Source organism: Phalangium opilio, unplaced genomic scaffold (assembly GCF_054372755.1).
Source record: "Phalangium opilio isolate 3A_F unplaced genomic scaffold, DU_Popi_V2 ptg000217l_1, whole genome shotgun sequence".
Lineage (NCBI taxonomy): Eukaryota > Metazoa > Arthropoda > Arachnida > Opiliones > Phalangiidae > Phalangium > Phalangium opilio.
This window is the reverse complement of record NW_028324218.1, coordinates 6,096,927-6,109,865: the sequence shown is the minus strand read 5'-3', so window position 1 is coordinate 6,109,865 and position 12,939 is coordinate 6,096,927. Positions and strand designations below refer to the sequence as shown.

At 37.4% G+C, this 12,939-nt stretch overlaps 1 protein-coding gene across 2 annotated transcripts in view; it reads left to right on the top strand.

Moving 5' to 3' along the window:
• LOC149615924 (uncharacterized) overlaps positions 1–12,939 on the top strand; it is a 100,442-nt gene that overhangs the window by 65,551 nt on the left and 21,952 nt on the right. For both annotated transcript variants that reach the window (XM_089857364.1, XM_089857365.1), the window contains exons 2-3: positions 1,941–2,742; positions 3,243–3,531. In XM_089857364.1, coding sequence (XP_089713490.1) covers positions 1,941–2,742; positions 3,243–3,531 — 1,091 coding nt within the window. The remainder of the gene's footprint in view (positions 1–1,940; positions 2,743–3,242; positions 3,532–12,939) is intronic.

Sequence of the window (12,939 nt, the reverse complement as noted above, 5' to 3'; positions counted from 1 at the left end):
GGAGTTAATTATATGGGAGTTGCTAAGAACAGTGCTTTCTTTACACACTTTGACCGACGATGAAACGGTAAACACATCATGTTTCCGCTTATTGGCGATAGATGGCGCTGTTAGTGTCTCAAGCATAGTCGCGAATCAGGTTCTAGGGACAATATGAACCGTTTAAAATAGCGCGACCTATAGCCAATAATAGTCTTCTACTACAAACTTTCGTGACGTCACACCCTCCCATCTATTACCTCGGTTTTGGCGGCCATATTGGAAGAAGTCGTGCTATTTCAGTTGTGACGTCAGTGCCTAGGTAAAACGTCACGGGCTTAGCTTTGGCAGTGGGCGGCCATGTTTGGTACCACTTTGGTTCTATTGGCAAATAACATGGGTGACGTCACACCAAAGCTTCAGAGACAGCTCTATATTGACGTCACGTCGCCACTGTTCCTCCCCTCTTTGTACCACACTAAACGTGATACGTTTCCCGCTCGTAGCTCAAGGTCGCTACTGTCGCGGCCATAGAAAAATTCATCGCCAACGCCAAGCTGGTAGGGATTTCGAATGTGAACTTCCTTGGGGTTATACGCTTCTGATACAGGGAAACCCCCACACAGACACACACATCTCGCTCTAGACCTTCCGTGTCTGTGTAATATGCTCCTCTCTAACTTACGATGATGTAATGTTTAGAACTAACAGTTAAGACCGTTGTTTCGAGCCAACCCAAACATCTGTGTGGTTGTGTTTGTAGCATAGCTGACATTTTCTACGCGATTGTCTACCCTAGCAAGTTCGCTAAAAGAAATTTCACTTGGTAGTCATGAGTGAGTGAATTTATAAAAATGTTTAGTCGCTATGGAGAGAGGAGGTTATGCAAGGGGAATCCGGTGATGATTTAATATCTGTGTGAGTTTGCTATAATTTGTAATGTCTTTATTTTAATGCTAATTTTAGGGTATTGTTAATTAAGTATTTACTAATGTCGTTTGTCATTGGCTGATAGAAATCTGCCACCATGGAGCAATATTAATTTAGACATAGATCTCTGCATTTAATGAAATTTTAAACTGAATGAATTTGGTTATCAATCTAACAAAATTAAAAATTAATACCAATTTAAAACTGTTTAAATATTATTGAAATCGTCTCGGCATGTGCTATCACAGCATTTTTTATTTTATTTCGAATTTTAATAAGATGCTTAAGGAAGATACATATCTTGAAAGTTGGTTTTTATCAAATGAATTATTTTTTTTTTTGAGAAGGAATCAAGATGCGATTTAAATAAAAAAATAAGAAAACTGTTATGAATTGTTTTCGTTTTATTTTTATCAAAACAGTTTTTTTCGGAGTTTTTTTGCTTCAAAAATTCAAATGTAAACTTAACGTATTTTAGGAATTAGCGGGATTTTTCGAAACGTAAATCCCACAACTTATCTTCTAGAATCAAAGTATTTTTAATTTTTTTTTAAATACCTATATTGGCTAGCTTTTTTTTTTTAAATTTTTAAATTTTCGTGCATTTTAAATTTCGCCTTTGGTTATTTCGGTGTTTGAATTTTTCTGTTAATTCGAAATTTAAATTCACCCAAAATGGTAAGGAAATTCATTAAGGTTAAGATTAACTTTATTATTTGTTTTGAGCCATATATGGTGTTTAATTATTTCTGTTAATTCTAAATTTAAATTTAACCAAAATGGTAAGGAAATTCACGAAAGGTTATATAATTATATTAATTAACTTTATTATTTATTGTTTAAGTATTAAATATATAAGTATTTATTTGGTTTAAAAAGACAAGTTACTCATTGGGTGTTTATTTTTCTTTTTAATTACAAATGCAACTAACTTCATTATTTATTGTTTAAGTATTAAGTATATAAGTATTTATTTGGTTTAAAAAGCCAAGTTACTCATAAGTATGTCCTTTTTCTTTTAATTACAACAGCGTTGCTGTCAGCAGTGGCGGCAGCGATCATGGCGGTAGTGACACTTGCCAATCGTCAAGCAGCGATACGACGAGCGTTTCCGAACCTTGCTCACCGGAAGCGGGTCCCGAATCTACCTCCCGGCCTGGTACACCTCAACCCATGCCACCAATTCCTCCGTCACTTGCCGAGGATGACCATCGTCATCGACACCGTACTCATAGTCATCACAATCACCGTCTCATGGACTTGGAAGATCGCGTTCAGGACCATCGCGTTACCTCGACAGCCGTCATATTTAGAAGCTTGACGGCGGAGGCCGATAAGTCTACGCGCGTTGTTGAACCGGAACCCGTTGCCGTTTGGTGCGCGACCAATATTGCCAACGCGTCATTGGAGACCCCTGAGGAAGAGGACTCTAGTATTGAACGATTCGCGGCGGAAGCACCATCAATCGCGGAAGTTAAAAGTGAAAGACTTAAGGATGATTGTCCCGTTTCTACTACTACAACTACTACTGCCAACGCAACCGCCGCGAGTGTTGTCGAAGACTGTCGCCCCACCAAAGAAAAAAGTGTTAAACGGAAGCGCTCGGACACGAATGGTATTAAGGTCGAACCGGCGGAAGAAGAGGACGAAACGTCATGTACGTCATTAGTGAAATCGCGACCCCAACCCAAACCCGCGGATGATAAAGTGTGCAAGTGGCACGGATGCAAAAATGATGTTCCTAGTGATAGGTTGGTTGAGCACATGAAGAGTTGCCACGTTGACTGTCAAATGAAGAATGAGACATTTACTTGTCTATGGGTTGGATGCAAGGTTAGTGTTGTCTTTTTTGTTTTTGTTGGGAAGTTTTGTGTTTCGGTTCCGCATTAGTTTATAAGATACGTTCCATAAGTATGAAGACACTTCCTGTACTTCGTAATGCTACTGAGAGACTACAGCTCGAGCTAGTTCGAGAAGGAGAACGACGGAAGAGAGTCAATTGAAGTCCTACACTCTGTGGTGGTTAATTTTGCAGGACTTCCATCTAGGTCCTATTTAGTCTGCACTAAGCCTTTGACAGCGCCTCACCAGGCGTCGCTTTACCTCGAACCTATGACATACTTCACTCACTTCATGACAAGCTCTCAGTAACTAGTGACAAACTTATGTAACATATCGTATGAACTTTGGTACCATTAGAACGCAAGACGGACAACCCAGTTCAAAGTATGAGTTCATGGACGCCAATATCCGAACTCGGATCTGTTTATAAACAACTCATTTGTTCTTAAGTCCAAAATTTTTAAAGGTATTTTTAATTTGTCAATCCACAGGTATACAACCGTCCATCTTGTTCCGTCAGTTGGCTACAACGCCACATACTAAGCCACGGCGGTAACAAGCCCTTCAAGTGCATAGTTGAAGGTTGCCAACACCGTTTCGCCTCTCAAAGCGCTCTCGAGCGACACGTTAACTCTCATTTCAACTCTGCACAAGCCAATTCCAACAATCTTGGCGGAGCCGGAAATGCTACCGCCGGAAAAGCTGGTAAAAGCAAAGAAGACACGCCCACCAAACTCATTAAGAAAAGGAAATTAAGATACCGAAGACGTTGTTGGGCTGGTGAGTACTGTTTCTGCTTTGCTGCATTTCTATTGGTTACTCTAGTGGGTTGATATTTTGAAATGGTATTGACTTAGCGTCACAGTATTTGAGATATTATATTCTCTGCGTCACAGTATTTGAGATATTATATTCTCTGCGTCACAGTATTTGAGATATTATATTCTCTGCGTCACAGTATTTGAGATATTATATTCTCTGCGTCACAGTATTTGAGATGTTATATTCTTGGCGTCACAGTATTTGAGATATTATATTCTTTGCGTCACAGTATTTGAGATATTATATTCTTTCCGTCACAGTATTTGAGATATTATATTCTTTGCGTCACAGTATTTGAGATATTATATTCTTTCCGTCACAGTATTTGAGATGGTATATTCTTTGCGTCACAGTATTTGAGATGGTATATTCTTTGCGTCACAGTATTTGAGATGGTATATTCTTTGCGTCACAGTATTTGAGATGGTATATTCTTTGCGTCACAGTATTTGAGATGGTATATACTTTGCGTCACAATAGTTGAGGCAATACCCGTCACAATATTTAGTATGCATAAATATAATAACAACAAAACGTTTCAGCCCTAACTCTTAAATTTTCAAAACTCTGTTTTGTCATCATGTACAAAGGCCGGATTACTTAGACCATAAAGATTTGAGGGGTCATTTTCGACCGTTTCACCTTGGACTCCGTTATTAATTGAAGGATAATTGTTATAACTATTCATAATTTGACTTAAATTGAAGGAAGCCTTAAAACCCCGGGCCTTCTTTCTTCTGTAAAGTAGTTCCGCTATTACGTAACCGACCAACGACACACCCGTGACTCCGGCCAATATGATCAGCTTAATCTTAATGCACAGTTGACTATCGTAGCTGTATCCAATTAAGTAGGCGAGGGCCTCAAAGGTTGATAGGCAAGCGAATGAAGCTTCGTTGTCGCCAGCGAAAAAAACCCCATAGAGAGCTAGGAATGAATAGCATTAGTCACAATTTGTGAATACGTTTAAAAATAGGATAAGTACCTTTAACTTGTCCTTGCAATATGGAATCTACAAATCCCCAGAAGCCAGCAACTATGAATAAAAAGTACTTGCTGTCGTAAGATGGTGTCCAAAATCCCAAAGCCGCTATACAACCTCCAAGTATTAAAAGCCCAGTTATGATTATTATTAATCTGTCCACTTTTCGTTCGGCGTATCCCAGTACAACCGCGAATATGGTACTTGTCACACCGTATGTCACAAGTACGTAGCCTATATGACTGACACCCCATGTGCATGATATATACGCCTGAAAGTAAATTTCGTCATATTTATTTACCCACGATTATTAGTTTACCAGTACCCATAAGTTATCAACAAAATTATGTTGTGAACTTTTTCACAATTTGTGAACCATGGCTTGTGGGTACTCAAATTAAAGCGTATAACACGTGGAATAAATCGGTAGCATTCATTATAATCGGGTTTTACCAGTAGTGGCGCAATAATATAAACGAGTATCCATAAGTTAAATTTGTTTGAACTTTTTCACAATTTGTGAATCATGGCATATGGATACTCAAATTAAAGCGTGTAACACGTGGAATACAGTGGAAGCATTAGTTATTGTTAAATTTTACCAGTAATGGCATAATAATATAAATGAGTACCCATAAGCTAAATTAGTTTTGTGAACTTTTTCACAATTTGTGAACCATGGCATATGGGTACTTAAATTAAAGCTAGTCTCACGTAGAATTCAGCTAGCACATTAATTATGATCTGATTTCAAAAGTAATGACGCAATTGGCAAAAATAGTGAAAGTACTGTACTGTACCTTAGTGAAGTCTGTCATTAGAAAGCATACGTCCAAACCCGACAGGAATACAATAGGCCCCAATAATAGATGGTACGGATTCTTAAGACACCTTATGGTCGACAATAAGAGATCCTTGACTTTAGTTTTTTGAAATTCCTCCGGGGTTTTCACAGAGTCCGCGAAAAACAGAACGAACAGACCAGATGCAATAGCGCAGGCAATGAAAACCGCGCTTAACTTTTTCATCTGGTCATCGCTGGGTATTTGCAGAATATCTTGAGGACCAGTCGCGTACCAATCGCAGAAATTAACCCCACAGATTTCGGAAATATTGAAGTCGATATTGATATTATCCATTGTTGCTATAGAAAGAAATTTAATTGAATTAAATTTGATTTAATTATAATTAAGGTATTTATAAGAACAAATAGAAGTAACTGATCAAGAAGAGTGGTGATTGGTCGAGAGAGATTTCAGTTAATTCTATTGCTTTTGATATTAATTTACCATTAATATTCTGGTTATTATTCCCAAAATCCAATAATAGATACCACAACAAATTACCCCAAATATAACTTGACTGATAAAACGTAACAAAAATCCCGATAAAGAGAAATTTAGTTGAATTTATTTGACCGGGTTGGGCAAAATCTTCAGCCAATAATAACACATAACGACTAACAGACACCCAAAATAACGCATATCCTAAACCATTAATGACACTCATAGTTGCGTAAACTTCTATAATTGGTTTGAAATTAATCACACTTTGAACGCTAAACATGAAGGTACTTAAAACGATACTGTATTTAAATCCGATAAACTTAATTACTAAAACAATTAAAAATAACGCGGAGATTACAGCTGATAAATTTAAAATCAATTCGGGTTTGAAGAAAACAACTTCAAACCCCGCTTCTGTTTCTGACGTCACAACATCACGTGTTAATTTAAATGAACAGTAATTAACTGTATACAATAATGCCGCACTAATACCGATAATCATTATATTTTTGAAATTACGAGATTTAGTTCGTTGACGGGCCCGTTTTAAGGGTTGATTACGTTCTAACGCCATTTTGAATTTGGTTAAAATAATGTTTTATACTGGAAATTAAACGTATTTGAGTTTCATATATATGTGACTTTTGCGAGGTTTTATCTAGTTCTCGGTCTTGTTTATGCTATGGTAGTTGGTTGCTGTTTGTACCTGTGTATTAATGGGATGATGTTATTCGGTTTCAAACGGCACCTGTGTGTTTACAGTGGTATAGTAATTTTCTACCTTACCTTGAAAAGAGGCTTATATACGTTCCAATCAAAATATGACATTCGATTAAAATATCCTCTACGTTTTGACTATTTTTCATATATTTTTAATGTTTTATTTAGTTTTGAATTTAGCTGGGTTTAATTATTTTCTTTTAAAATGCATATTTATTTATTTATTAATTTTTTTAACAGAATGTAATTAGAATATTATTTTAATTTGAGGATATAATTGAGTCCTAATTAAAATAATTCGTATTTATCTAATCAAAGGCCTGATTAACTGACTTGATTGACTTGTAATCAACGCCCAGTCCAAACCCCTTTAGCTAGAAGGTTGAAAATTTGCAGGGACGTTACTCTTAAGTAGTAGACACGTGCTATGAAAGATTTTTTCAATCCGCCACCATCTTGAAAAATGGCGGCTAGAAATGTGCAAAAGAACCTTTTTTATAGAATAACGTCGGTGCATTTCAAATTTTCAACCGATTTCTTTAAAATTTAGTACACTGGTTCCCGATGTCCTATAAGATGCGCTTTATGGTAAGCTTTTGGCGTTCGATTTGCCCTACGCCATCTTTAAAAATGGCGCCCATAAATGTAACCGAAACATTATTTATCGAATAACGTCTGTGCATTTCAACATATTTCATTAATATTTAAAAAACTAGTTCCTTACTGACCTTATGTCTTACTAGTAAAAAATTAAACGGTTCTCTATCGGAAACTTAATTACTTCTCCTTGATTTAATCAAATCTATAGCTAAGCCTAATTAGTAATTATCAAAATAAAACAAAATTATTACCATTTTGGTATCGTTCCTCCTTCACTTTAAGCACCTCGTACGAAATAACATTACCCCAAATATTAGAAGACTGAAAAAATGTCGCGAATGTTCCAAAGAACAAAAACGTGGCTTGATTAACTCCATCGGGTTTCCCATAATCCTTCGCGAGTTCTACGATGTAACAATTAATACTTGTCCAATACATAGCTCCCGCCAATCCAAGTATGACGCTAGTTATCGAAAACACCACCAAATTGGGCTTGTAATTACCGACCATTGATAAACTGTACAATGCTATACTACAGGCTACGCAATTCTTGGTTCCCAAGTACTTGACGCACATTGTGGCGAATGTCAAGTTACCAATTACGTTGAACACGTACAGGATTAATTCAGTGGTCACTCCTAAACCGTCTTCGATACGGACGCTACTTATTAAGTTCACGGATGACCAATATACCGCAAACTGGACCGCGGTACCCAAGCAAACCACTAACAAGTTTTTAACATTACGGACACGTGATTTCTTTATGTGGTAATATTCGCCGGCCATTTTTTGCACGTTTTAGGGTTGTAAACGGTTGTTATTAACTATAGTTGTGCGAAGTTGTTAGGCGCAATTAATGTCACGGATAGGTAATTGTTTAACACTTGCTGTTAGCTGACAAAATGTTTGTTATTATATGAAATAAACATACGAACTCGGCGTATGGAAGAAGCGTAACTTTTTACTGACGGTTTAGTTTTTGGGCAAGTTAGGGAACAGTGAAGTGTATGACGGTTTGTTGTAACGACCCAGAAAGCGTATAGTTAAGTTCAGGCGCAGTTAGTAATCTACATTGTGTAGGGAAAGTTTTAAGGCCGTTTTCGTTGCGATGTATGCATGATAAACTGGCTCATATGTATGGTAAAATACGTGTAGAAGTTTTTGAGTCATAGTCATTTCTATGTGGCAATACATTTATATCAGAATTGTTTAACATCTGTTTTGGAATTTGTATTTACCCTTGAAGTAATAATATTTTTAGTCGTGGGTGAAGGTAATGCTATGACAAAATCATACTAGTTCAGTTCATTTTCTAAAAAACGTTCATTAAATACTTTTCTTTAGTACTATTTGTATACTTGGGGTTTGCGTTGGTATGCGGTCGAACCGAATTAAATTTAACTACCAGTTTTAAAATAATAAATCTATGGTAATGTCAGGGATAAATATAATTTTATTAGTAGGAATGGAGAACAGAGTAATCTAGCAGGGCGCGCGTCAAAGTCCCGGACCCCCTTCCTCGGGACGGGATGGAGGGGTATGAAAGAAGAGACGGAAGGGTCATAGCGACAGAGGTAAAAAGGAATTGCGTATTTTTCGCCGTCCCCGTCAGCAACGTCATCAAAACGTAGTTTAAGTGAGCAGCCAATAAGATCATTTAAACTTTTCGTTACGTGTTGGAGGCAGGGGCTCTATACTGGGCTAACCGTTCTCCATTCCTACTTCTAAAATTAAATCTATCCCTGATGTAATGTAGAAGAACCCAATAAATAAATAAATGAAAATAGATTACCGTTTTCATGTCGATCCTCTTTAACTTTGAGTATCTCGTATGATATAATATTCCCCAAAATATTAGACGATTGATAAAATGTTGTAAAAGTTCCAAAAAATAAAAAAATTGCTTGATTAACTCCATCGGGTTTCCCATAATCCTTCGCGAGTTCTACGATGTAGCAATTGATACTTGTCCAATACATAGCCGCTGCCAATCCAACTATAACGCTAGTTATTGAAAATACCACCATATTTGGTTTATAATTACCGGCCATTGATAAACTGTACAATATAATACTACAGGCTGCGCAATTCCTGGTTCCCAAGTACTTGACGCACATTGTGGCGATTGTTAAGTTACCAATTACGTAGCACAAGTACAGTATTAATTCAGTGGTCACTCCTAAAGCGTCTTCGATACGGACGCTACTTATTAAGTTCACGGATGACCAGTATACCGCGAATTGTACCGCGGTACCCAAGCAAACTACCAACAAGTTTTTAACATTACGTACACGTGATGATATCTTAATGTGGCAATATTCCCCTGCCATTTTCTTTTAGTTTAGTTTTTGCGCGTTTTAGGGTTGGAAAACGGTTGTTATTAACTATAGTTGTGCGAAATTGTTAAGCGCAATTTTATGTCACAGCTCCGTAATTGTTAACACTTGCTGTTCACCGACGAAATTCTCGTTATGGAGTGTTTTAGTGTAGGTATAGTTTTTGCGCAATCTGTGGAACTTTGAAGTATAACATATAGCGGTTTCTATAACGACGAACGAAGTGCGTAGTTAAGTTCAGGTGCAGTTGTTAACAATTTACACTGCCAAGGAATGAACCGGCTCATATGTACAATCAGGGATTGATTTAATTTTAGAAGTAGGAATGGAGAACAGAGTAATCTGGGCGCGCGTCAAAGTCCCAGACCCCCTTTTACGGAACGGAGGGGGGGGGGTATGAAAGAAGAGGCGGGTCTAAGCGACAGAGGTAGTAAAAAGGAATTGAGTATTTTTCACCGTCGTCCCCGTCAGCAACGTCATCAAAACGTAGGGTTTAAGCGAGCAGCCAATAAGATAATTTAAACTTTTCGTTACGTGTTGGAGGGAGGGGCTCTATACTGCTCTATGAGTCGGACTACTGAAGGAAATACTAACCGTTCTCCATTCCTACTTCTAAAATTAAATCTATCCCTAGATCAGAGACACCCTGTGTTGTTAAATGATTTACGGGTGAAACGAGGGCAATTGAATCAAAATTCTTTCTACAATATTTTACTATTAAAATAGACTAGTTGTTACTTCATTGGTACTAGAGATTTGAGTTTAATATAATATGATCAGCATAGGCAGGGTTAACCCTTGGGGTAGAGTATGAAACCTTGTCGATTATAGCATCAAGTACATTTCCAGTGATAGCTAGGCCTAGGTGAAGTCAAGAAGTGATATCTAGTTTATTAGGGAGAAGGTATAAGATACCTAAGTATTCGCGCGCCATAGTCCCAGTCCCCCTTTCAAAATACAAGGGGGACGTAAAAGGAGACGCCGGGCTATTTCGTTACACTCTCCTCAGTCGGAAAATTTGACTGTAATTTTCATAGTCATTCGCGTCGCGCTGACGTGCAAGAGTTTTCAAGAACCAATGAGATGCTGGTTGTAATTTAGAGGCGGCGGGGATTAACTCCGGACACGTCTACGTTTGTTTGGACTGGAGATAAAGCTAGATTATAAATGTGGCGAATTTATACCTTCTCCCTAATAAACTAGATATCACTTCTTGGTGAAGTTGAAGTCACAATCTTTTAAGTGCTAAACCAGCTGACTATCAATCATTTAAAGAAAAATATCTGAGATATTTGAAGAAACTTTAAAAGAGGCTCTCCGATCTCTCTACCCGAAGACGATGGGTGAGATACCAGTCTAACCTGACGTGAAACATCGTATGATTCTTGTTTAAGCGTTACTTTAAAGTTACAGGCACGATAAGATGGTATTGGAGATGGATTCTTGGCCTTCAACACCCCCTGTGTATGATGGGGAGGTCCCTCTAGTGGCGGAAAGCCAACAAGGTCGCTTTGGGTTTGGGGACGCTGACCTGATGAAACGAAAATTGCTTCCCAGAATGTGTGTTTTTTTATTTTGGTTTTCTCCGCTAGGTTTCCTTTTTTATTTAGAGATAAAAAGTGTGTCCTTAAAGAGCTGCTCTAATGAAAAAATTGTTTTTGGTTAACGAAGGTAAATGGATCATGTAACTGGCAGGGAAAGGTCCTTTTTTGACTTAGTTAATAAGTTTTCATATAGTTTAGCATCAAATTTATTATAATATAAATCAAAGTCCTGAACTCCTGACTGACTGACTGACTGACTGACTGATAATCAATGCCCAGCCCAAACCGCTTGCCCTAGAAGGCTGACAATTTGCAGGAACGTTACTCATAAGTAGTAGGCGCGTACTAAGAAAGATTTTTTTTCCAATCCGCCGCCATTTTAATAAATGGCGCCCGGAAATATAAAAAATCTTCTCTATGCAACAAAGTCCGCGCGTTTCAACCGATTTCGCTAATATTTAGTACACTGGTTTCCTTTAACCTATAGACGGGCTGAATGGTCTTTTGGGTTCGATTTGTTGCCATCTTTTTAAATGGCGGCCTGAAATTTAAAAACCCTTCTTTATGGAATAATGTCCGCGTGAAAAGTAATAAAAAATGCATCCCGACTGGCAAGGCCGAGTGCCTTGGCTCCTAGGGTGATACAAAAATATTAGTCATCAGTAAAATCTACCCATTCTTTATATAATTTTGATGGAAGTTCTTATTACACGCGAGCGACGCCGCGGGTAACAGCTAGTTATTTTCATAAGACTTGTCCGTTATCATTATGTTTTATTATTATTTTTTTTTTTACTCTATCTCTTATGGCTCGAATCTAATTCGCCGTTGATATTGAAAGTGGTTTATCTGGTTCCCGCATAGGGAACATTTTCAAAATAGCCGTGAATCTTAAGATTGACCGTGATAAATTATTTGGGGCACAAGTCATTTTCACTTTTTAACTCAAGGTTTTTTTTAACTTTCTTTTCTCTTTAATTTTTTATTTATTTTTATGAGGTCTTTGGGTCTATACGATAAATGACTTTTGTTGTAAAAAAAATGTAATAACGTTATTTGTGTCTGAAAAAAACCGTAATGGAAGCTAAGTTACTGATAGTGCTCGGTGAATTTGACAACTAAAGGTTATCATTTTAAGCACAACATTTTGAATTGACAAATAAACGTGGAAAAATAGGTGTTTGCAACTTTGCATAGAAGGTTATGTTACTTGAACTTTTCCTTTAAGCACGATAATATACCAAAATAATAAAGTTCATTACAAGTTACAACAACTCGAAGCCCGTGTTAAACACTATTATCTCCAGTCGATCAATAACTAAGAACAGTACCTTCAAACAAGCGAAGTAAAATTGCATTCAAAGCTGCTGCTACTGCAGTGGTGATGACGTAACAACAATACCTTTTAGACACGCGATTCGCAAATTATTGTAAACAGACTACAAAGAAAACGTTAAACAATTTTAACATGATATTGCGATTTTTATTATGAAATTTTATTCAGAATCCAGCCGGGGAAATACCCGAAATAGCTAACTCATAAGCCTATCATATTTTCTATAAGTATATGAGCCTAGTGTTATATTTGCCATAGAGTGTGATGTCAATATAGGGGCTTAGCTCCACCCCCAGAACGAAAACTATTTAAGCCTCTGCTCCTGGTATGTTTTTAACAATAGTGGAAGCTAGCGTGACGTTTTATGACGTAGTACTGCCAAATCCCTATCGCCTTGGTTTAAATTGTATAAATAATACACTATGCGGGTTTTGGGGACTGGGCTTGAGAACTTACTATCACGTCACTCCTCATAATTCTGATGGCGTCTTTCTAACTGTTGTTTAGAAATGATTAGTCTAGCTCCTCCCACAATGTCCGCCTGGATAAGTTGAGAAAAACG